At 38.2% G+C, this 26,247-nt stretch overlaps 1 protein-coding gene across 1 annotated transcript in view; it reads right to left on the bottom strand.

Annotated features, from left to right (window-relative positions):
* The window catches only part of cep162 (centrosomal protein 162), a 35,040-nt gene extending 13,813 nt beyond the window's left edge, over positions 1-21,227 (bottom strand). The window contains exons 1-16 of the mRNA XM_047361340.1: positions 21,079-21,227; positions 18,232-18,333; positions 17,010-17,130; positions 14,241-14,300; positions 12,816-13,058; positions 9,510-9,687; positions 9,210-9,277; positions 9,067-9,137; positions 7,538-7,568; positions 5,494-5,568; positions 4,818-5,009; positions 4,102-4,183; positions 1,972-2,188; positions 1,645-1,852; positions 1,354-1,514; positions 1,080-1,214 (exon numbers count right to left, since the gene is read on the bottom strand). Of these exons, the coding sequence (XP_047217296.1) occupies positions 1,080-1,214; positions 1,354-1,514; positions 1,645-1,852; positions 1,972-2,188; positions 4,102-4,183; positions 4,818-5,009; positions 5,494-5,568; positions 7,538-7,568; positions 9,067-9,137; positions 9,210-9,277; positions 9,510-9,687; positions 12,816-13,058; positions 14,241-14,300; positions 17,010-17,130; positions 18,232-18,291 (1,902 nt within the window). The 5' untranslated portion in view covers positions 18,292-18,333; positions 21,079-21,227. The remainder of the gene's footprint in view (positions 1-1,079; positions 1,215-1,353; positions 1,515-1,644; positions 1,853-1,971; positions 2,189-4,101; positions 4,184-4,817; positions 5,010-5,493; positions 5,569-7,537; positions 7,569-9,066; positions 9,138-9,209; positions 9,278-9,509; positions 9,688-12,815; positions 13,059-14,240; positions 14,301-17,009; positions 17,131-18,231; positions 18,334-21,078) is intronic.
* Positions 21,228-26,247: the final 5,020 nt, after the last annotated feature.

Below are 26,247 nucleotides of genomic sequence, written 5' to 3'. Positions count from 1 at the left end.
TCTAAAGCAGAATTTATGTGAGTAAATATCAAACATCACAGAATGCTTCTATGTTAGACTGCTGGAGCAGCAGGAAGTGATGCAAGCAGCTCCTGGTAATGACAGTGTTGCACGATTAAGCTGCAACATGATTAAGTTGCTCATGATCAAGCAAACCCATCCCCGTCCGCCGCCTCTCCCTGCGGGCTGCCTCTCTCCAGGAGCTGGGTTCTAGAACCCACACTGTGTGAGATATTCTAGCTTATATTTGTTCAAACTAGAAAATAAAAACACTAGCTGACCAACATGCTTCCAGTAGCTTTCTAGAAAACATTTCAGTATCATTTCAATGACTAAAAGCTGCAACATTTTGGATTTCTTTTGAATTTGAAAGCAACTATACAAGAACCTAAGATGCGATTTTCCTTTGGTGAAATGAGTGTAAAACAGGTGCTTTCACACCTGCGGGCAGGGTTGTCTTGAAAACTGTGAGCTGGGGAAGGTCTGGGGCACGTTATGCAGAATGATTTCATTTTATCAGGAGCTGAAAGCATTGTTCAGTATTTTTCTGACCGTGACACAACCTCAGTATAACTACATTGTAAAAATCCAACGAAATTAAAATGATGCACGTTGTAGAGTTGAATGTGACAGATCATTGTCTGGTACAATGAGTGTGACCACACACACAAACAGATAGGTAAAAGGTACCACTGACAGAAGAGAAAGGTCTTCAGTATGCTTATGATGACAACAGATGGTCCTTATTACAAGATCAACCTCAACTAAGTTGATGCAGAGTCCTTGTGCAACTCAGTTGCAAAGCAGGACTACAAAGAAAGAAGATTGAAAACAAAGAAGCTGATATGACTCATGTTGTAATTACTCATAATAGTAATTAAAACACTGTACCAATGGACTCTCAGGCTGCCTTTACAGCACTGTAGTGAGACTCAAGCTATTCCTTCAATGTCACTGTGCTCAGATAATGCCCCTTCATGCAGGGAAACATACAGGGTCGGAACGAAGTCATTTTCTAATGAAGGTGTGTTTTTATAGCCCACATTAGTACTGGATGCTCTTGCATGTGTGTTTTGTACCTTGCTCTGGAGCACGTAGTTTTGTTGTCTCAGTGAATTGACCTCCTCTACTTCATCCTTCATCATCTGCAGTTCCTTTTCCTTCTGAGCCAGCTGGACTCTTAACGCTTCCATCACAGAACCCTCCCTGATTGTCTGAAAGTCACAACACCAACTCCATAAACATTTTCAGCTGTACTACCATCCCCAGCTTTTAAAAGTTCTTCTTTACACTCCATATCTTAATTGCAAAAGTGTATTTTTTTATTAGTTTGTGGTGAAGTTGTCATCTTACTTTGACCTGAGGAGGCGGTTGAGTATATTTGCTGTCCTGAGAACATCTGACCTCCTGCACAGCATCGTTGAGGCTGCTGGTGTCTATCTGTTGTTGGAGGACAGCCACCAGGGACTGAACAGATGCCACCAGCTCACTGCTGACCCTCAGACCTGACTCTGCTGACCAGACAGAATACATATTCATCCTGCACATACACAGCTAACAGTATCATAAAAGAACAAACACCTTCCACTAGAAAATTTAATCATTGTGATGTTTGCGTATTTGTGTGTTAGGGACAACATTAACCTGCTGCACCACCGTCATCTTGTTCTTGTTTTTTTGTGGATTTGGTTTTTGAGGGGGGGGCTCTGGGTGTGGCAGCAGCTTTGCTCGCCCTCAGTGACCTTAAATTCCCAGCTGCCATCCCATTCTCTGCCTTGCCTCTAGAGGGAGCCAGAGTAGGCTTTCTTTCAGAAGACCTGGAAGAATGAAATACAGAGGAGCCCCTGGACGTCTGTGGGGAAAGTATGCATAAACAAGTTACATTTAAATACACGTGTGATGCAAACAAACTCTATAGGCTGCTTCTATGTTATTGGCATCATGCTGAGTGTGAGACGCAGCCTTCCTCACCAGTTGTTTCTTTACATTACAAGTTTGAGAAGAATGTTTATTCTGCTCCTGCAGCAGTCGTTCCACATCCATCCTGATACTGGAGGTCACGTAAAGGTGGGGAGGTTCTGGAGATTTGTGGCTTGTTGACCTTATCACTCCTTTTAATCCTACAGCAGTACCAGTGTTTTCAGGCTGCTTCAGTTCCAACTCTGAAGGAGTCACAACGGAGAAAGTCCTCTTCAGAGACTGGGATTCATGGAGCTCTGCATCACTGAAATCAGATGTTCAGTTACTGATAGATCCTAGCAGGAAACAGACATTACTGCTAATATAATTTAAAAAAAGACAGTAAATAATGATGTTCACTGACTGGTTCCTACAGAACTGCTTAAAATAATGTGTTTTATAACATGCTGTGCTGCTTCTATTACTATTAATTGATCTTTCAATGAAATGAAAGCTAAAACCCTGATAAAATTGTCCGTAATTGTTTTTATATCACATTGCTGTTTACCATCATGTTCCAAGATTCTATTAGAATATTTGTATATTTACATAAATATGGGCCTGATCTTCAAAGATCCTAAATTGCTGGTGCTAATTTGCATGTTCTAAAAATAAATTGCACGTGCAATAAGTGGGCGTGTTGCGTGCGATTTTCAAAGATCGCGCATGCAGTGGATAACAGGTGCAAAGCAGGTGCAGACTGTACTAATTAAATGGGGAAAGTGTGTGTGTTACTGGCTGGAACAAGAGGAAAAGCAAACAGATCCTCTGCTGTGTTGCTAGAAATATGCAGGGATTGTTTTGCTGCATGACTGCATAACTGTCCTGCAAAGAAGTTAACTCAAACATTTATGTACATAATTGAATGATTTTACTGGATTCATTTTGTTTGTTTTGCCAATATTTTAAAGATATACAATGTGTTTGATTGTTTGAATTGTTTTTTGGTGACACAAAATAATTTTTTTTCCCTACATAACCAAAACCCTCCCCTGGCATATGTTCACATTTAAACAACATAATCAAACTGATCCAGCTCCGATTGCCCCGCAATGACACAACGTTGCTGTCAATAATGCAATGAGTTTGGTTTAGTGACAGTGTTAAAGCATACACTGTCTTTGCCATCATATGGAAATGCCGCCTTTAAATGATGATTTTTCACCTGCTAAGAAATGATTTTAGCATCCAGTTTGCAAATGAAGGATTTAATCTGCCTTATAACGTCTTCGTTTCTTTCCTATTAATTATATTATCAACATCAAAGCACAGTGCGTCTTTTGCATGATGTGCGATTACAGGGTTAGGGTTAACTGGCTGTGCGCGCTTGATCAGTTATGTTCGTATTTGCCATGATTTTTGTGGGCGTTCAGCATATGATCACTGACAGCGATGTTAGGCTGGAATGATCAAGACGCAAGAAAAGAGGAGTTTTTATATCATGGCTTTTGTTTGTGATTGGCTCCAAATCAGAGCTTAGATAATCTTCTATTGTCCTCTATTTTTATTTTTACCAACCCAAATCTGTTGACGCATGTACAGAAGATTCTCTTTCCCTGTCATTCTATCTATGCCTCCTTCTGGCCAAAGTGACAACAGACATTTTTGCGTCCCTGTTAGAACCTGAATTTCAAATGTGTTAAATTCACACGCAAAAATTGCGCCCGCAAACCGTTTCAGGTTTTGAAAATCACATTGTGGGTGGTAAGGGATAACATTTACATATCCTCCTACCATGAATTTGCGCGTTTGGGTCATTATCATGTATTTTTGCATATTCATGAAGGCAGACACGCTAAAATGTCAGTTCCGCTGACTTTGCACACACAATCTGTTTACCACCTAGTTTGTAGATCAGCTTTGCTGATGCAAACAGGTTTGCGTGCAGTTTTGTACATGCAAACCATTTGAAGATCAGGCCCAATATGTATATCTAGATTTTTTAAATGTTTGATTATCTACACCTAAGATGGTTTGTGCAATTTAATAACATCTAAATGTCCCATGAAGCAATGGTGCTGGTGACGCTTAACAATTTTATTATTAGCATCACCAAGGATGTAAATACATATGCATTATATCTCTTTCTTGTAGTGAGGTAACCTTGTCTAGGACTTGAAGGGAGAATTCCATGGATCTAACCTGACTGGCTGCAGAGAGAAGCCTCTAATGTGGTTGTTTTCTGGTCGGATGGGCCTCATCAGCTCCTCTGCAGTGGGCAAGTCTAAAGACATCCAAAAAATGAAAACATGAAGTAATCAGAGTTGGGATTTGTAAACATCTCCTTAATCCAGAAAATCAACTTCTGATTAAATCTGAAACGACTGAATTTTGCAGAAAATGCTAATTAAAAAAACAATATGTGGATTTTTATTTTAGTGCTGAATGTATGAGGCTAAAATGTCCGATTAAACAACCTTATTTTAATTGTAAATTTGCTTTTAAAGAATGTAACAAATTTCAGCACACATGTCCAATATCCCAATTATTGATCAGTCATTTTATAGAGCTGCTAACTACAATCTGACTACATACAAAAGATTTAGATGTTCTTTAAATGTTCTCGCCTCAGTGACAATAATTAAAATCCAGTCAGGAAAGCATTTTTTTGTTGTTGTTGTTAACAAACTAAATTAAAACGCAATTTGTTCATTCCTCCAGCTGTTCAGCTTGGAAGTGCCTGTCAGGAATACTTTAACGTGATTTAAGCTGAATTCTTTCAGTGCCAAGATGACCCTCCTACATCCTGACCTACAGATGTAAAATATTTTGCTTGTCTTATTCTGTCTGTGAGAAAATAAAGCTGATAGCCCACCCAGGTGGAATCCCTGCTTCACAGAAGTAACACAGCATCTGACCTGACTCATTGGTAGAAGCAGGCTGCAGAGACTGCTGAGGAGGAGAAGGTGGAGAAACTGGCCTGTTGGTCCTCCATCTGTCCTCCAGAGAGAAATAATGATGACCATCTGAATCCTCCACAGAGTGAATCTGTCTGTATGCCTCCTGAAGAGCCTCCACCTCTGACCCTCCGCTCTGTGCATACAACTGGCCTGCACAGAAAATCCATGTCCACACCTGTCCTGTTAAACTAACATATGACTCATAATCCTAGAAAATGAAGTGTCTCAGAATAAAATTACAAGGTTTGTATTTTCCCATATTCTGCAGAGGGTAAATGCACAAAGCCCTTAAATGTATCTTAGCTTCCCAACTAATTTAGTGTGCTGCAGGAAATTCATTTAATCAAGAAAATCTGAAACAGCATTTACTCCATGTTAATGTTGTTTGACTCCAGAAATTAAGATGTGACCTTTGATTGACCAGTCACACTGCCAGGGATTGCAGAGCAATCACTAGTCAATAGCATAAAAACAATGAACAAGCTGCTGGAAACAGACTGGACACCATCATTACCAACCAAGCATGTCTGAAACATCTTTGGATGTTTCAGACATTTTGAAATAGAATTTATTATACTTTTTAGAACATGAAAACATTTTTTTTTAGATAGATGACATGCTTGTGTGGCATTACCTCTGTCCAGTGACCCAGCTGTGTCCTTCGCTCTGTGCTCTCCACCAGTGTCATCCAAAGAGTCATAGAGAGAAACTGAGAGATATTTGAGTGAAATAACCACAAACACATGTTGGGTGGTATACAGGTCCTTCTCAATAAATTAGCATATTGTGATGAAGTTCATTATTTTCCATAATGTCATAATGAAAATTTAACATTCACATATTTTAGATTCATTGCACACTAACTGAAATATTTCAGGTCTTTTATTGTCTTAATACGGATGATTTTGGCATACAGCTCATGAAAACCCAAAATTCCTATCTCACAAAAATTGCATATTTCATCCGACCAATAAAAGAAAAGTGTTTTTAATACAAAAAACGTCAACCTTCAAATAATCATGTACAGTTATGCACTCAATAATTGGTCCGGAATCCTTTTGCAGAAATGACTGCTTCAATGCGGCGTGGCATGGAGGCAATCAGCCTGTGGCACTGCTGAGGTCTTATGGAGGCCCAGGATGCTTCGATAGCGGCCTTTAGCTCATCCAGAGTGTTGGGTCTTGAGTCTCTCAACGTTCTCTTCACAATATCCCACAGATTCTCTATGGGGTTCAGGTCAGGAGAGTTGGCAGGCCAATTGAGCACAGTGATACCATGGTCAGTAAACCATTTACCAGTGGTTTTGGCACTGTGAGCAGGTGCCAGGTCGTGCTGAAAAATGAAATCTTCATCTCCATAAAGCTTTTCAGCAGATGGAAGCATGAAGTGCTCCCAAATCTCCTGATAGCTAGCTGCATTGACCCTGCCCTTGATAAAACACAGTGGACCAACACCAGCAGCTGACACGGCACCCCAGACCATCACTGACTGTGGGTACTTGACACTGGACTTTGGCATTTTGGCATTTCCTTCTCCCCAGTCTTCCTCCAGACTCTGGCACCTTGATTTCCGAATGACATGCAGAATTTGTTTTCATCTGAAAAAAGTACTTTGGACCACTGAGCAACAGTCCAGTGCTGCTTCTCTGTAGCCCAGGTCAGGCGCTTCTGCCGCTGTTTCTGGTTCAAAAGTGGCTTGACCTGGGGAATGCGGCACCTGTAGCCCATTTCCTGCACACGCCTGTGCACGGTGGCTCTGGATGTTTCTACTCCAGACTCAGTCCACTGCTTCCGCAGGTCCCCCAAGGTCTGGAATCGGCCCTTCTCCACAATCTTCCTCAGGGTCCGGTCACCTCTTCTCGTTGTGCAGCGTTTTCTGCCACACTTTTTCCTTCCCACAGACTTCCCACTGAGGTGCCTTGATACAGCACTCTGGGAACAGCCTATTCGTTCAGAAATTTCTTTCTGTGTCTTACCCTCTTGCTTGAGGGTGTCAATAGTGGCCTTCTGGACAGCAGTCAGGTCGGCAGTCTTACCCATGATTGGGGTTTTGAGTGATGAACCAGGCTGGGAGTTTTAAAGGCCTCAGGAATCTTTTGCAGGTGTTTAGAGTTAACTCGTTGATTCAGATGATTAGGTTCATAGCTCGTTTAGAGACCCTTTTAATGATATGCTAATTTTGTGAGACAGGAATTTTGGGTTTTCATGAGCTGTATGCCAAAATCATCCGTATTAAGACATTAAAAGACCTGAAATATTTCAGTTAGTGTGCAATGAATCTAAAATATATGAATGTTAAATTTTCATCATGAAATTATGGAAAATAATGAACTTTATCACAATATGCTAATTTTTTGAGAAGGACTTGTATGTTGCTCAAAATAATAAAACACCTCTGGTGCCAGGTCTGGACCAGTCTTATTAAGAGTTTCTATGTGTCCTATTATGTCTGTTACATTGAGCTACCTACCCTGGCTCCAAAGATTCAAGAAACTTATCTACAAAAGAATTTCATAAGAGGAGGCATTCTTCATGATCATGAAGAGGGGTGTATCCATTTCTGCTGCACAGTGTAGAGCGCAGGTAAAGACGTGATTATGTGTCCTGTTATATTTCATACAGTTTTAGTCCTAGAAATGGACCAGACGCATGAGTTCAGTAAAATACTAATATTCTTACCTCTCGCAAGAATTGGGGACGTTTTAGAGTTCTGTGAAAAAGAAAAAATGGGGATTAGCAAACTGAAAAGATGTTCACTAAATAAACACACCCTAACACAGCCTGATTTAGAACTGTACAACTCCCAGAACCTGTTGTTGGTCTGTTCCAGCGAACCACTTGGACACGTTTCCACAACCAGTTTTGAACTATTACAGCTTATTGCTGGGCAATAAAACAATGGGGATATTTTTTTAAGGAAAATAAAATAACAATAATAAAAGTGGACTTCAAACTTCAGGACAGCAGACAGCCTACAGGGCTGTATGTAGGGACACCATTATTTCAACATTCTTACTGAGAAGATCAAAGTAAAGCAGAGTCTGACCCACTGGGTTGAAATACTGGATTTACATTATTTTATGCTTGTACTGAAATATATTTGCAGCAAATGGGTTTGTACACCAATGTGGTAATTGAGAAAAGATAATGTTCCATAATGCTTCAGCGTGTTGTGTGTTTATTTTATGACAACTGTAAAAACAAAATGTCTTTAGTTTTTAATAATGTGTAATTTCTTCTTTCAGTTGGTGTTGAAACAGTTAAACATGCTAAACTATATGGAGATAATTATCAAAACCTTGCATAACTATTTCAGCCAAACAACTTTCATCTGTTGAGTTTTTCTGTTACAATCCAAGTGTTTTGCCTATTACAGTTACATTCACAGTGAAAGAGACACTGCAGTGGCTGTTTCAGCTCCCTGCCGGTCTGTGTCATGTGATCTGCTCTGCCAGATGAAATGTTAGTTGAAAAAATGTACAATAATCAAATCAAATGCAGAGTTTCTGAAAAAAAAACAAGAGATTTGTCTCTGAGTTTTGACCTGACGTGGTTAACCAGAACCACACTCTTACGAGCCCGAGTCTTAGCAACTCACATCCAATAAGAATTTCTCTCTATGACGTCACATAAGGAAGCTGTTTGTTTGAGGTGTATCAACCAGGTGAAGCTCTGGTAGAGGGAAAATATCTGTCAAGGAAAACTGAATCATCACTGGTGCATCTGAAAGTGTTACAGTGATGAAATGTAGTGTAATATATGCAAGCATCTGCATGAATATAAAGTTATTATCCTTGACAAATGATTGGGTTAGGGTCAAATGCCTAATGTTAAAGGCGATGGATCAGTATCGGGAACAAAACATGCAGAGAAGGCCATCCTTGCTGCTCAGACTTACTGAGATAGTCCTGATCATCCAACCTATTCTGTTCACACTAACAGATCATACGTGAACAATGGTGAAAGCTGTGTGAGATTTGCATTAGCTTAGCTGTGTTTCCCAATATTACATGTGTTGTTAGAGTCCTTAGACCCTTTATATAAACGGATGGAGATAACTGATCATTTTTGTCCTAACGGTGACAGAGCGAAAACGTTTGAATGAAAACCATGTGTTTTAGTTCAGTGCTTTAACATGTTAAAAACAGAGACTCAAGAGAGAAAATAATCTGATCAAAATAAAATAGTTAGACAGTGAATCTCCACACCTCCTCCAGTGGCTCTTTTATGCTGTCCTCATCTTCAAAATCATCACTGTAGTGTGGGAAGCTGGCATGGGCTGCGAGAAAAGAGATCTGATAAAAACACAAAGAAGCTCAACCAGGATTGTTTCTCGGTATGCTGCTCCTACCTGGAGACTCTCCCACAGCTTCTACTGCTCCAGTTTTACTCTGCTCCACTGCTGTAACATCCTCTTCCCTAGAAGGAAACTGTTTTTCTCATTCCATAAAGTCACAATCCTGACCATACCTTCCAGATGGGTAAACTAGTTTAATGTTCTTAAGTTAGCATTTATATAAAATCAGTTAATTATAACAATGTATGCTATGTGGGCGATGTTTACATGTAGAACAAAATGAGTTTTGCTAAGCCTAACTAATGCCCCTAATAAGAATTCAAACCCCCAAGAGAAGATGTGTCAGCTGCTGACCTGAGGTCAGTGGCAACAGTAGAATGGGTTAAATCCAACTCTCTGTTCAGCTTGGAATAATCTATAGCTGATGAAGCTTCAGCCTCTATCTGGGCAAAGAACATGGCTTTCTCCTCTTCTTCCTCCAGAGTGTCCAGGCCCATACTGGTCATGTTCCCAGCTGATGTCAGCACTGATTCTGCACAAAAACAGAAACTATTATATTTATGGAGAAACTGAGCTAGAACTACACAAGAAGACCCAGGTATAGGACTGACTCTGTAGAACTGTCATTCCAACAGCTTGCAGAACTACAGGTCCTTCTCAAAATATTAGCATATTGTGATAAAGTTCATTATTTTCCATAATGTCATGATGAAAATTTAACATTCATATATTTTAGATTCATTGCACACTAACTGAAATATTTCAGGTCTTTTATTGTCTTAATACGGATGATTTTGGCATACAGCTCATGAAAACCCAAAATTCCTATCTCACAAAATTAGCATATTTCATCCGACCAATAAAAGAAAAGTGTGTTTAATACAAAAAAACGTCAACCTTCAAATAATCATGTACAGTTATGCACTCAATACTTGGTCGGGAATCCTTTTGCCGAAATGACTGCTTCAATGCGGCGTGGCATGGAGGCAATCAGCCTGTGGCACTGCTGAGGTCTTATGGAGGCCCAGGATGCTTCGATAGCGGCCTTTAGCTCATCCAGAGTGTTGGGTCTTGAGTCTCTCAACGTTCTCTTCACAATATCCCACAGATTCTCTATGGGGTTCAGGTCAGGAGAGTTGGCAGGCCAATTGAGCACAGTGATACCATGGTCAGTAAACCATTTACCAGTGGTTTTGGCACTGTGAGCAGGTGCCAGGTCGTGCTGAAAAATGAAATCTTCATCTCCATAAAGCTTTTCAGCAGATGGAAGCATGATGTGCTCCAAAATCTCCTGATAGCTAGCTGCATTGACCCTGCCCTTGATAAAACACAGTGGACCAACACCAGCAGCTGACACGGCACTCTAGACCATCACTGACTGTGGGTACTTGACACTGGACTTCTGGCATTTTGGCATTTCCTTCTCCCCAGTCTTCCTCCAGACTCTGGCACCTTGATTTCCGAATGACATGCAGAATTTGCTTTCATCTGAAAAAAGTACTTTGGACCACTGAGCAACAGTCCAGTGCTGCTTCTCTGTAGCTCAGGTCAGGCGCTTCTGCCGCTGTTTCTGGTTCAAAAGTGGCTTGACCTGGGGAATGCGGCACCTGTAGCCCATTTCCTGCACACGCCTGTGCACGGTGGCTTTGGATGTTTCTACTCCAGACTCAGTCCACTGCTTCCGCAGGTCCCCCAAGGTCTGGAATCGGCCCTTCTCCACAATCTTCCTCAGGGTCCGGTCACCTCTTCTCGTTGTGCAGCGTTTTCTGCCACACTTTTTCCTTCCCACAGACTTCCCACTGAGGTGCCTTGATACAGCACTCTGGGAACAGCCTATTCGTTCAGAAATTTATTTCTGTGTCTTACCCTCTTGCTTGAGGGTGTCAATAGTGGCCTTCTGGACAGCAGTCAGGTCGGCAGTCTTACCCATGATTGGGGTTTTGAGTGATGAACCAGGCTGGGAGTTTTAAAGGCCTCAGGAATCTTTTGCAGGTGTTTAGAGTTAACTCGTTGATTCAGATGATTAGGTTCATAGCTCGTTTAGAGACCCTTTTAATGATATGCTAATTTTGTGAGATAGGAATTTTGGGTTTTCATGAGCTGTATGCCAAAATCATCCATATTAAGACAATAAAAGACCTAAAATATTTCAGTTAGTGTGCAATGAATCTAAAATATATGAATGTTAAATTTTCATCATTACATTATGGAAAATAATTAACTTTATCACAATATGCTAATATTTTGAGAAGGACCTGTACTTTTGGTAGCAAGAACCTGAAGGAGCTCTAGTCTGTATGGCTTTATCAGTATATGACATGTAGAGGAACGCTGAGCCCTCTTGTTTACTGTATTGTTTTCAGTTCATTTCAGTATTTAAAACACAACTTTTCAATCCAGTCAGGTATTTAACTAGGCCATCGCAACACTTTGATTCTTTTTCAGGGGAACCAGAGTTTTTTCCTGCTAATCATTTCAAACAAGCCATACATGTTCAGTCTTTTTTGTTCTCATGAACCTTAACATAAAGCACACTGGGACCTTCAGAGTCTGAGATCCAGATTTCTTTGTTTGCTTGTTTTTCTGTAACTTCTCTGAACATTAGATATATGCTTTGGGACCATTGGAATGGTCACCCCTGGGAAGAAGTGGGTTAAAGGTTAGGTGTTTTCCATTAATCTTTCTTACTGTAGAATTCTAAACTTGCCCTATAGCTGTTCCCTGATAACTGATCCTGAGCCTGGCTCTGCTTGAGGCTTCTTCCTTGGGCAGCTTTTCCTTTCCACTGTCGCCACATGTACTTCTTCCAAGTCAAAAGGTTAATGCACTTGGCTGGGCTTCCTTAGCATCCTTGGCATTTTAAAATCAATTTGACTGCATTATATTATAACTATGATATAACTGGAATCTATGGAGGGAATCTGACCAGTGCTACTGAGTGGTACTACTGATGTAGAAGCACTCTGTAGCGCCAGTGAGGGAGAGGTTGTTATAGAGGATGACTTAACTTAACAGGCCAAGCACTTAAAAGACAGCAACAGTGTTAACTATACTGTTCCTAATTAGTGCTTGGAGAACACCCCCTCCCTCCTCCCCCTTCTTTTTTTATGCACTCACACTCTTCCTCGGAGTTGCCTCTGGTGCCTCTTAGCCCAGAACCTCCTACGTTTTCATCCTCTTCTTGAATAGACTGAGAGCCCCTCAAGGACTTTCTTAAAGACTTTCTAGATCCTGTAAGAGCTGGATATTCCGAAATATCATAGAAAACATCATGAGTCTTTTGTTAGTTACCGCCTGCCATGTAGGGTACACCAGTACATATAAACTGATCACAAGCACCTTCCATGTGCTACATTACAAAGACTTAAGACTGACTCTTCACAATAGTGTCATATGCTTAACATGGACACATTCACTGAGATTTTCCTGAATAAATTAGCAGCAGGTGATCATTTGTATAAATTGCCACAATGACCTGCTCATTGTTAAGGGTTTATTACAGTTATTTTAGCCAATTACTGAGAGACCAAGAAGCACAAAGAATAAATCAATCTTGTAAGATGAGTGTAAAGAAAAGAAGATGAAAACACAAGATGAGACGAGCTCGGTAGATACTAGTTTACTAGTGAAAAACAAAGCAACTGTCTGGAGTCAGATTACCATTAATGTGCTCCTGGGAAGCATCATCAGTGTCTTTAGCTTCATCAGGACTCCTCTCTGCCACCTTCTGGAGGTTTTCATGAGTGCGACTGCTTTGACTTTCTGATGAAGCTCCGTCTCTTTCCAAACTTTGGGAAATATCCAAAGTCTTCGCGTTGGTAATCATGTCAGATTGGATGTGTGTATCCGGAGCCTTGCAGCGAGGTTTGGGAACAGGCTTATGGTGAGACTCACCGCTGACAGCTTCAGACAGCACCAAGAAAGACAGAAAGGTAGAGGATGTTTGTGATGCATGAAAGTAATCCAAGGCCCCGTTCACACTGCAGGCAAATGTGGCCCAAATCTGATTTTCTGGGGGTCAAGTGATCAGGTCAGGCTGTTTAAAGCAAGTTGGAACGCTCAGATCTGGCCCGTATCTGACTTTTCAATTTACATTTGATCCACATTCATATGTGGTCCTGAATCCAATGACTCGTATCTGATCTTTTGGAATGTGACTCCAGTGGGAATGACCAAGGCGGATTAGATGTGACCTTGACGTCACTTTCTATTGCATTCATCACAACTTTGCGCCGCCCAGCAGGAAACGGTAGCAGTAAGCAAAACAGACGGGGGGCTAGAATAGAACTGCACAGTGGAGAGACAGCGAGACGTTAGAGCTTGTTAATCAACAGAGATAAAACTTTATCCAAGCCTAATTGAAAGGCTCATAGGAACTGTTTGATCATTGAGACCTGCAGTGGGAACGTAGCCCAACAGTCTGAATGTGTCATCTAAATACCACAGAGCTTTGTTTCTGGTCTCTAGTTATTACAGCTGAAAGCATCCATAAACAGGGCTTGCTAAAGTATTCAAACCTCACGAACTTTTCCACATTTTGTGACATCATAGCCACAGACTTCAATGTGTAATAATGGGCTTTTATGTGATTATGTGACCAACACAAAGTAAAACCCTTTGTGAAATAGAGAGAAAATAATAAATGTTGCTTACATTTTTTAAAACGAAAAAATCTGGCATGTGATCTTAATTAGTACTCCGCCTATCTGATACCCCGAAATAAAATGCAGTGCATTCAAGTGCCTTCAGAAGTTACCAAAACAACTAATAGATTGTTGTTAGAGAATATTAGTGAAGAAAAATGATCATGGAGCACAGAAGACAGGTCAGGGAGAAAGGTGTGGAGAAGATGAAAGCAGGATTAGGTTCTAAGACGATAAGCTTTTGAACATCTCACAGAGCTCTGTTTGTTCTCTCACAGAACAAACCTGGAAGAACAGGAAAAAAACATTGTGTCTAATATTACAGTCGCATGTTCCATTTCTCACCAAATCGAATGATGCCATGGTGTCAGAGTGCCCTCATTAAACCCAGACACATTTATTATTTCCTATTTTACTTTGCCTTTTGTCAACTTGATCTCACCCTTCTTGGTCTCAGTCGGGGCCTTTCTGGCTTTAATAAACCTTTGTTTGGATGAGTGTGCTGTGAAAAGTGGAAAGGAGAAGAAGAGAAAAGACAAAGGTAAAGTGTTACAAACAGGAAATATGAAATACAGCGATGTCAAAAGGAAACACATGCTTCTAACAGATTTGCCCATTAAGCAAATGTCTGATCATTCAGATTGTGGATGTGTGTTTTATTCCTCAGTACAATAAAAACAATTCATTTTCACTCAGAAATGTAAAAGGAATCAAGTGCTGGTTTCCACTCCACTGCATGCTTGGTTTATGGGAATAAATAAGAAAGTATTTACTCTTTTTTCTTTCACTATAGGTCTGCAACCTATGGCCCTGGAGCCACATGTGGCTGTTTGGGCCCTTTGCGTGATAAAGAAAGTGATAAAGAACTGAGCAGGATTTTTAGACTATAAAGGTAATAAAAAGGGCAGTTCTTACCTGGATAGTTCTGTCAGATTCTCAAACAAATAACAATAAATCATTTCTTCTTGTCAGCAAACTGCAGGTTTTTTTCTTCATCTTCCATAATGTTTCCAAAATGTTTTAATTGTCCTCTTGTAAAGATTTGATGTTGAAATTGAACATAATGTTTTCTTTCATTTAAACAAAAACACCATTTTAAATAGTAGGTGTTCAGAAAATCAAATAACCTATATTTCTTCAAAAGGTTATATAGGTTTTGCAGCTCCAGACAAATGTTTTCAAGCAAAACTGTTCTTTGGAGAATACAGGTCCTTCTCAAAATATTAGCATGTTGTGATAAAGTTCATTATTTTCCATGATGTAATGATGAAAATTTAACATTCATATATTTTAGATTCATTGCACACTAACTGAAATATTTCAGGTCTTTTATTGTCTTAATACGGATGATTTTGGCATACAGCTCATGAAAACCCAAAATTCCTATCTCACAAAATTAGCATATCATTAAAAGGGTCTCTAAATGAGCTATGAACCTAATCATCTGAATCAACGAGTTAACTCTAAACACCTGCAAAAGATTCGTGAGGCCTTTAAAACTCCCAGCCTGGTTCATCACTCAAAACCCCAATCATGGGTAAGACTGCCGACCTGACTGCTGTCCAGAAGGCCACTATTGACACAGGGTCAATACAGCTAGCTATCAGGAGATTTTGGAGCACTTCATGCTTCCATCTGCTGAAAAGCTTTATGGAGATGAAGATTTCATTTTTCAGCACGACCTGGCACCTGCTCACAGTGCCAAAACCACTGGTAAATGGTTTACTGACCATGGTATCACTGTGCTCAATTGGCCTGCCAACTCTCCTGACCTGAACCCCATAGAGAATCTGTGGGATATTGTGAAGAGAACATTGAGAGACTCAAGACCCAACACTCTGGATGAGCTAAAGGCTTCTATCGAAGCATCCTGGGCCTCCATAAGACCTCAGCAGTGCCACAGGCTGATTGCCTCCATGCCACGCCGCATTGAAGCAGTCATTTCTGCCAAAGGATTCCCGACCAAGTATTGAGTGCATAACTGTACATGATTATTTGAAGGTTGATGTTTTTTGTATTAAAAACACCTGTCTTTTATTGGTCGGATGAAATATGCTAATTCTGTGAGATAGGAATTTTGGGTTTTCATGAGCTGTATGCCAAAATCATCCGTATTAAGACAATAAAAGACCTGAAATATTTCAGTTAGTGTGCAATGAATCTAAAATATACGAATGTTAAATTTTCATCATAACATTATGGAAAATAATGAACTTTATCACAATATGCTAATATTTTGAGAAGGACCTGTAAAGTATGCCAATACCTGTTTTCACAAACAGAGTTAAGGTTTCACAAATCCCCAACTTTGCAGCTGGGGGCATGTGACCAATACTGCAGAACTGCTGAGTGGTCAGAATGACTAGAACAGTGCTATATATGTTCAATCCATTTACTTTTTATGCCTGTCTGAAACAGAAGCTGCTGTTTCTCATCATGCCAGGTTAGCATATTGAAAAACGAGTGTTACACAAGTATTAGCACGAGGAAACGAAGCAAATCTTGTGGAACATTGGGTCCTGTCTTTAAAGTTTGTGTGTCAGGTTTCATGCGCAATCTGTTTGAATAGTGCATGTGTTGGGATAAAGGGTGTGAAGTAAACAGTGTTCAACTGGTTTAGGACAGGGTATGTTACTTTGGAGGTAAAGTCACCATCTTATAAAGATCAATTGACAATTTGGGTAATAAACTCTAATCCTCTTTGAGCGTCCCCATGTGGTGAGGTAACTATTAGCCGAATAAATGAGACTGTAGCACCTTTTGACAGTTTCACTTTTATATTCAAGCATCTGGCATGCTGAGTAGGTGAATCTTCAGACATAGTGCAGACTGTCTGCACAGAGAGAGAATTTGCATAGTGTTGAGAAATTACCTAGTCACTGGGTAATTCCTGTTATGTGTCCTTTGAGCTACTGGCTGAATTTATAGAATACAGAATACTATCCTGTATACAATCATATGCACAACTTGCCAACAGAACAAATAAATAAAGAGAAAAATAAGAATGCAAATTAAGCCTTACAACTGCTTTGACAGGAAAAGGTCAACGCCTGTGCTAAACATGAATTCTGAAGGTGTGCGTGTGGCTGCTATACACAGATTCTTTTATGCAAAGTTTGACAGAGGAAACTCTTTTTCATGCATTTTCCACAATGTTAGCAGATCCTCTTAGGTTACAGTCCCACACCAAGAGTCCTTTAGATAGGCTTACCTCCACTGCTGTGTTCATGATCTTGCCACCATGACACTGTTGGCTTCTGACTGGATTTCTGGCTGTTGGTTTTAAGCTGCTTGTCAGGACTGCTTAGTTCCACAGAGTCATCTGAAACAGACTGTTAGACGCTGGTTCAAACCAAAGCCTGAAAACATGACATGATGATTCTCACACTCACTACCATAAATGTTAGTCATGTGACAAGATTCCAAACCAGCACCAAGAAAACAAAAAGGCAAAGAAGTCTGAAGAAGAAAATCTATGAGGTTATTCATCTATTTTACTTTAGCTTATGGTTTGACTGGAAACCTTGTAGGGCGGCACAATAAATAACAAATATATTGTTATCGCAACATCATTTGCTGTTTATAACCATTTTTTTTATTCTGTGTTCAACAGATTAAAGAAAACACTAAAAGCAATTTTTCCACCTGTTAAGTATGTAATCAAATGGGTGATTTATATAATGTCAACAGAAAAATATCTCATATTTCAGAGATCTGACTAAATTCCATTGGAATGCAACGAAGTATTGCGAACGTGAGAGGGGAAGCAGAAGCTTTTTATTCATTTTAATGTGTTCATGATTGCTTGGAGCCAAAATCAAATTTGAAATATAATTAGGTCAATAGCACAGACTCAACAGAATGATTATTATTCTAGAGCTGTGGATTTACGTATGTAAGACTGGTATAATTTAGGGGTGCACCGATTGATCGGCCGGGCAATCGATCGGCTCCAATTTCCTTAATTATGGGAGATCTGTGATCAGTTGATACTTACATGTAAATCCGATCTTATCCACCAATCTTATCTACTTGTCTGACCAAATGTGCAATAGTTTTTTATTGTTTCTTTTTAAACGTGAAAAATGGAAGACTGAAGGAATTGCAATGCTCTAAAGATTTCATTTATATTTAAGAGCACTGCCTCATGTGCAGTTAAAACAAGTTTGTATTGTTTCATAGCTTTTGTTCAATGTTTTTGAATAAAATAAGATTGGAACTTCGAAGATGAATTGTGACCTTATAAAACCTGACAGTGTCAGTTATAAAAAAAAATGGTATTGGCCAAAATCGGAATCGGCAGGTCAGGCTTTTTAAAGATTGGTAATCCGTGATCAGCCAGAAAACTGCAATCGATGCACCCCTAGTAAATCTCAAATGTCAATTTCTGAACAGTTCATCAGCTGTCTGTCGGCTTTTTTAAAGTGCAGTACCTCCTTTAGAAACTTCTCAAACTCAGCATCCAGCTCCTCCTTAGTCCGCCTGTAAGACATCGTATTGACTCCCGGTAATGGTGCTTCAGTTCTGTACTGAAACTGAAAAAGGATTCCATTAAGTCTAAATCAATAAGCAAAGTCATATTACTAAGATAATATAGCAAAATCTAAATATTTATCTGCAATAAATTTCTGTTTGAGTTATTTATTACTTACTTGTGTACTAAATAAATAAGTATATTGTTTCAATTCATTATCAATAGAAACATAATAAAGAACAATACAGATGAAAAATGACTGAAGTGCTTCGTTTAAAACCGAGCAGCATCCTGGTACTGTTAAAGACGAGTTGTTGTAAATTATGCTGCAATTCATCCTCACACTATACTATGTTTCTCATTTTAGAAAAACACAGCAAAAACAATGACAGGCTTCATAATGGGAAAGACATTATGCACACAACTTTTTGGTTTCACTGAATTTATTTGACAAACATTTATTTATTTTTTATTATTCGTTATTATTGTAACAGAACACTCAAGCAGCAACTTGTTTTCTGAGTGCTTATTTGCTCTGTCAGTCCAAATATTCTATTTTGGAATAAAGAGGTGAAAATGAAAAACGTTTTTTTTGTTCGATTCATCGATTAATCGGAATAATAATCGACTGATTCATCAATCATTAAAATAATCATTAGTTGCAGCCCTAGTTGTCATACTTCAAAATTCTTCTCACGAAAAGGAAAGATATGATAAATGGCCATCCTTAGAAATAACCAAAACAAATGTTGGTCTTCTAAAAGTTTTTATGGCAAGTTATAAATCAAACTCATGTAATCTGCTTATTTCATCACTGTACAATAGACTTACGGAGTTAAATGGAGAGGACACAACTTATATAAAGGAAAAATTGGTAAATGAAGGAAAAATTACTATATAATTGGAGTTATGGGGAAATTTTAACAAATAACAATGGAAAAGTACGTCTGCCCTTTCCTGGAGAGAATTCAGATTGAAGAATCTTATAAGATTCTTTAAAACATCTCAATAGCAGAGCTTTACTAATAAAAATGTGTCGTGCTGAACGCCTGTGGCCAAGAGAGGACAAACTACTACCATCTGAGCTGCAGGACTGTTGACAAAGTATCAAAGACAACAATTCTATTTTGCTTTGAAGCACAGTTTTTGGGAAAAAGGCCCGACACGGCTCATGACTGGGAGAGTAAGTATATGTATATGTTTAATATTCTCCTGATAAGGAGTAAAAGAGAAGATGGTTAACAACAGAAATCCCTACAGCTTATAAATGGATTCATGTGATTCATGATGGAGAAGTTAACCTATGTTTTGAGACTTGAATATGAAAAGTTTAATGACTGCTGGAACTCTTGGACTGAATATGTCTTATCTTTGGATCTGATTTCATAATTTAAACAACATACATCTCTAGCCAAACTGCCCCAATGTCCTAGATTTGCTTTTTCTTTGTCTTGTTTTTTTCTTCTCTTTTTATGCAATTTCCAGGTTAAAGAAGTGCATATTAAAAGGCATACATATTTCCATACAAAGGCTGTTATTTTCATGTATTTATTTACCAACTTTCCATAACCAATATGCCCAATTATACTGTACTAATGCTCCCCCTATTTAATTTATTTTTTTTATTACTATTCTTCTTTCTTTATTTGATGTATTTTATTTTATTATTAGTACATAGAAAACAAGATTTAAAATAAATAAAGTAATTTCTAAAAAATGGAAAGTATGCATCGGTGGAATGTAAAATAATTTGTACTGCCAATGTTCCAAATTAAAATTTTGAATTAAAAGAAGTTAATTCAAATATAATTTAATTTTTTTCAACAAGGTATGTTCAGTGAGTCTGTGGCTACCATTTTTGGGCTGTTTGCTTGATTGTTGATTATTACTAGATCCAGCTTCCCTCAGAAACATTTTATTTGATATGGCTGGTCTTTCTAGGCTAATGTCCATCTTTCATCAATTTGATTTATTCCTGCTAACAACATAGAACAGGCTTCTTGCTAAAGTATTGGTCCAATAAAACTGTATTTAGATTACATGAAGAGTATAATTTTTAACCATATATCTATATACTAAAAATCCACTGTTTTGATACATCAACACATGCTAAATCAGCCCATTAAAGGTCCTGGTTTTATCTCAAATGGGAAATAACTTCTATCTTAATTTCAAGTATTTTTTAGCCGAAGTCTTTTAGAAATCTTGCTAACAAACCTAAGTCATTCCACTCTAAAAGCTTAACCCAATAAACAGTCAACCAATAATCCAACTGTTGCTTTAAATCAACCCAGACTTGAATCATTTGACCTAGTTCAGGGTTAGCTAATTCACCCAATTATGCTACTTCAACTCAGATGTTTTTAAAGTGTATGCATACGCTAAAGGTTTATAGCTGACTGCCTACGTCTAAAACCTTTAGGCCTGTCTTCTCCAACCAGATTACTCAATGAAAGCCGTTACGTATTTTATTGAATATCCATTCCAATTTAATATGTATGATTTGTATCAGTTGTAAACCACTGGTAACGGGGGGATCTGTTCCACTTTAAAATGGAACTCCTCTCACTCTGAATCATATCTGCTCAGTCATCCAGTATTTATTTTTCATGTTTTAACAGAAAAGAGAGAGAACGGTTAATTACTCGCTGTTGTTCAGATGACTTGCTGCAGCTAACAGGCTAACCAGCAGCAGTTCAGGTCATATCAGGAGCTGCTTCGCCAGAGAAGTTAGCAAAGCTTTCAGCGTGAATGTAGTCCTCTTTAGTTAGGGACCATCTCTCACTGCTGGGTTAGAACTACTCACTCAGAACTGGGCTCTTTAATGACAGCTCCTCAGCTCAGGAACAGCTGAAACATCTTCGCTGTTGCGTAGCACTGATGTCTCTGTTGTTGTTTTGAGCGTCAATTCCCGCGACACTAACCGCCTGACGACGCATCTCTAATTGGCTACAAAAAAAAAAACGTCAAGATTAATCTTAACCAATGAACATTAAGAGTTATTGGAACGTGAGGGGTGGCCTGCACGTACGCTTTCAGTTACTGGTGGGCGGTGGACCATTGCACTTCACACAGTTTAGTTACTAAACATGTAATCTGTGAAATCTGCGAAAACACAGGAGCACTTTTAGAAGGGTCCGTGCATATTTGATTATTGAATCTTGTCATTACAATCCAGAGATGAAAAGCAAAAAACAAGACGTTATTTTGGTTTTGTTTTAATGTGAAACTAAAATAAGCGCCGTTTTTCTTTTTCCCTGTCAATTTAAATGTAGTTTCATTTCCATTCCATATTAAAAGTATTAACAAAATAAAATCTGGGTGCGAAAAACGAAAATTCTTCTTTTTTTTTTTTTCCCCATACTCCTGGACCTTATTCTCCCACCAACATTTAGAATGGCTCTACCCTCTACTGACGCGCGGTGGTTCATTTAGGGACCGTCAATAAGTTTCCGAACCAAACACTCTTGGGAAATAAAAATAAACAAATTCCTTGTATTGTGACCAACTGAAACAAAACCAATGGTAAATCATGCTACTAGATTACATAAATGAGGCACACTCATTTTCATTCCATTTTAAGTCTTTTCTGTATTTTTAGGATTTTGTTGGGTCAGAAATTAGCGTTTTTCTTCAATACCTTCCAGGTCACATGACCCACTGACACAAAATCTGCCTGAAATTACAAAAATACTTTAAACAAAAATTACGTAACATCTAAAAACAGACAAAAGAACTGCAGTTTAAAATAAAAGCATTACAAACACACAATCTATCGGCACAATGCAAAACAATATCCTTTGTTAATTGGCAGGATCATGACACGGCCTTGGTGGTAACACCTGTTGCAGCAGTCGCAGGCAATCTGAAAATGATCAAATTTAAACGGTGAAATTAAAACAATTGGGAAAATGTTCTTATTGTTTTTCATTTGATTTTTCTGCTATTTACTCTGTTTTTTCCCCAACATAAAGTATATTCTAAACTAGCTGTAGATGTTGCTAGGTCCATGTATGAGGATAGTTCAGTATGACAACATCTTTGTGAAATGCATAAGATGAAACAAATTTCTAGGCCCACATGAAACTGCATTTTATTACGACGTTATGACTGTATTGTATAAACACAGTGAAATGACTGAACTGGATTGTATGTTCATTTATTTTAGTAAGATTTGTTCTTGTCCTCTAAAAGTACTTTCAGACCCTTTTTCAATGCTAACATAGGAATTGCTTGAATTCAGTTTTGACTGCTTTAAATAATTTTCTTACCCACAGAAGTTTCTCAGTGTCCTTACTCCCGCAATGACTACAGAGGTTCTCCAATGACTCTACAGCAAAACATAACACAACCTTTAGTCATTTTCTAGACCTTACAGATCTGTGTATGTTTTTCTCCGAAGGCTACCATTTTGTCATCTCCCACAGTCTAATTCTCCATCCCCATATTTCTTTAAATATTATTTTAATAAACAAAGGCAGCTGATGAGACACCATTGAGAATTAGTCATCCAGAAGGTTGGTTTTATTTAGCAGATCATTCTTTAAAACATTATTTTATTTAAATAATATTTTATCTGATCTTGCATTGTGTATGGTTGTCTAAAGGTGATGATCATCTGCTGGGGAAGCAGCATCAGAGCCAGGGACTTAAAAAAACTCAACAAGCTGATAAAAAAGGCTGGCTCTGTTCTGGGGACTCCTCTGGAACCTCTGGAGATCATTGTGGAAAGAAGGATTCTTCATAAAATGAAGAACATTATGGAGAACCCTGAGCATCCTCTTCATGAGACTGTCCTACAACAACAGAGTGTCTTCAGTCAGAGGCTTCTTCAGATCTGCTGTAAGACGGAGCGCTACAGGAGATCCTTCCTGCCCAGAGCCATCAGCATCTACAACGGCTTTTTGAGGAAACCTTCATAATATGAGCTATAACAACATTTAATTTCCCTTTGGGATTAATAAAGTATTTTTGAATTGAATTGAATTGAATGATAAAGGTGCTGATTATTGCCTAAGTTAGTTCTAAGACTAACTTAACTTCATTTCCAGATTCTTCAAGATAATCCTTGGTTCTCAAACATAAATATTGCAAGGTAATGTTGCATCACTCTTTTGGTCATGATTTTCAACCATCTTTAATCAACTTGTTTATATTGTACATAGCCTATTAGTCTTCCCTATTTTTTAATTCTGCTTGGTAGTTTAGTTGGATTGTTTTAGCATAGTAAAGAGTTTGTTGATTGAAATATGTTTGATTTTGAGTTGACCTATTTTTGTTAATAAATTCTTGTATTTTAAGAAATTGTGTGAATTCGTTCCATGTGTGTGTGCAAAGTTTTGCTGTTCAATAATGTCAGAGTTTGGCTCATCCATTTTGACTTTGTCCTAATACCACCACCGTATTGGGCTGGTATTCACAGTACAACCCTTAACAGACCGAAATATTATTAGATAAAATATTAAAATATTAATATTAAATATTAAATAATATATTCATTTTCATAATCACAACACCATGAACGGCAGCTGTGGTTGATGGAAAGTTCAGTTCTTGTCGTCTAATACGCACTCTGCAAACTGTAAAAACACAGAAATTCAGCTATAAAAAGAGCAACAGGGTAGAGATCTTGACCAAAAAACATTAATAGTTGACATAGTATTATACTGTTTCTCTTGCACTTTCTCAAGAGAAAGCAGCGAATGCTAAACACCCCTAATTCAATTTGGAAAGTGAAGTACTTTTCATGAGACATTGCACATGTATTTCATACTCATAATGATATTTATGTCATTGACATTTATATTCTACTTTAGAAGTAACTTATGAAATTAAAAAGGCATTCCTCTAGTCCACAGTTGAATTCACACACAAGCTTGGTGAACTTAATGTTTCTTTCATTGTTTCATTGATTCATTCAATAGGGGTTATACCTATCCCTTTTGAAACATTGAAGACCCCTTTTCTAAACCCTTTACATCCCCTTAGAGGTAAAATCATGATATTTAGTCTTTTGCACAAAATCTGATTAAAAATGCAGTCACAACTTCGAAAACAGTAAGGTTCTGTAAAACCTTTTTTTAAACAGAACTTGAAAATATGATTTTCATTAACACCTACGTTCTAAAAAGTTACACATATTTTATACACAATATAAATAATCTTAGTCAAGTAAACATTTCTTTTAGAGCAAACACACCACAAGACACACTGTCTTGTTGGACGGCATGTGGAACAGTGTTGCATTTCCATCTTAACACCTTCATTTCTTTCCTCCTCATAAATGCTCTTGGTGAGTGGATAAAATGTTAAAATAGCATTTCACTGATGAAATAATGACATTTTTGATCATAAACAAATTTTGCTTGTTTTTCTCACCTCGTTGCCACCAAGCAGCTTTTCACTTCTCTATGGGACTCTCCTACTGGGTCAAGAAAGAGGGTCCTTTTTTCGAGTGTATAAATGACCTTACGATTTAAAGTTAAAGCCCAACTCCGTATTTGTCTTTACACTTCTTGTCAGTAGTATTAGTTTTAATTTTATTTGTGTTATGCCTATGTGGACAGCAATTCTGTTTCAAACCACAGATGTATTTATTGATCTTTAGTTCATATAATGAAAGTAATTTTGAATATAACACAATTACACAGACAGACAGTCTTGCCTTAAAATTAACAACACACAGAAATAATCCTAGTTAGGCATTGGCCTTCTTACCACTAGCATCCAGTCGGGTCTTTTATTCAATTCAATTCAATTCAGTTTATTTATATAGCGCCAATTCACAACACATGTTGTCTCAAGGCACTTCACAACAGTCAGGTAAATACATTCCAATTAATCCTAACCATTGAACAGTGCAGTCAGAGTTAGTTATAACAACATTTAATTTCCTTTTGGGATTAATAAAGTATTTTTGAATTGAATTGAATTGAATGTAAAACAAAAGGCCCAACGGACCTTGTCATTGCTTCATGGACGCATGCAAAGTTGATCTCACACTTTTAATTTGGGTGGGCTTGATCACTAACTCTTCAGAGGGTCCAAAATCTAAAAATACTAAATGCTTTGAGCAGGTTTATACATATCTATGGAAATAGAGGAGAACCAATGGCCTGGGAGGGTTCTGTGGTTGCCATGGTACCACTTTAGGTGCATTATTTAGATTTGAAAACAAACACAATTCCACATGTCAATTTTCTCACATGTCCCTGCATTCTTTTCTTTAAAGATCTGGCTATTGTGGAATTTTTTTATCCAGAACAATACGCTGGAAAAAACAAACTTCCAACAAGAGAATTTGAGATTTAAGTACGTCAAACGTTACCATTGCTTTCTGTGTTTTACTGGTAGAATTTTCATCTGCCCTTAAGTTCCTTAAGGATTAACGTAAACCACAATGACATGATCTCTGCCCGCGCCTGTGGTCACATGGTACAGACAGAACAGTGTAAAAAAACATACAGCCATCAATAATTACAGTTTTTCTCCCATAACAACCTCGTATGCATATATCAGGGTTCGTAAGGTTGCTCAAAATACTTGAACATGCTTGAATTTTAACAAGGTGTTTTCAAGGTTCTGTAGGTGCTTGATTTCTGTATAAAGTCATTGAAAGTGCTTTCTATTTTAACTGCACAGTTTTGTAAGAAAGAGCACTCTAACAGTTTGATTAAAAACCTCAATTTGATACTTTTATGTTAAAGGCACAAAATACAGAGTTGATCATTTTGCCTTTAATGAAGTCTCAGAAAGCCTCACTGCCACTCAGAATGGATTTGCTCCTTTTCGTAATACTTGTTAGTCGAGCATGTCTCTGGTGAGTAAAAGAAACCAGAAGGTTGCTGTTTTAATGGCCGATGGCTCCAAAACACTAGATACAAAACATGTTTAAAATGAGGAGCAAAATTGCAAGTAGCTCATTGCAACATATGCAAGAAGGACCTGCAGCTTTTCACGATGGGAGAGCCTGCGC

The sequence above is a fragment of the Girardinichthys multiradiatus genome, chromosome 3 (assembly GCF_021462225.1).
Source record: "Girardinichthys multiradiatus isolate DD_20200921_A chromosome 3, DD_fGirMul_XY1, whole genome shotgun sequence".
NCBI classification, from domain to species: Eukaryota; Metazoa; Chordata; class Actinopteri; order Cyprinodontiformes; family Goodeidae; genus Girardinichthys; species Girardinichthys multiradiatus.
Note: the sequence above shows the minus strand (reverse complement) of the source record. Positions and strands in the feature narration are given on the sequence as shown.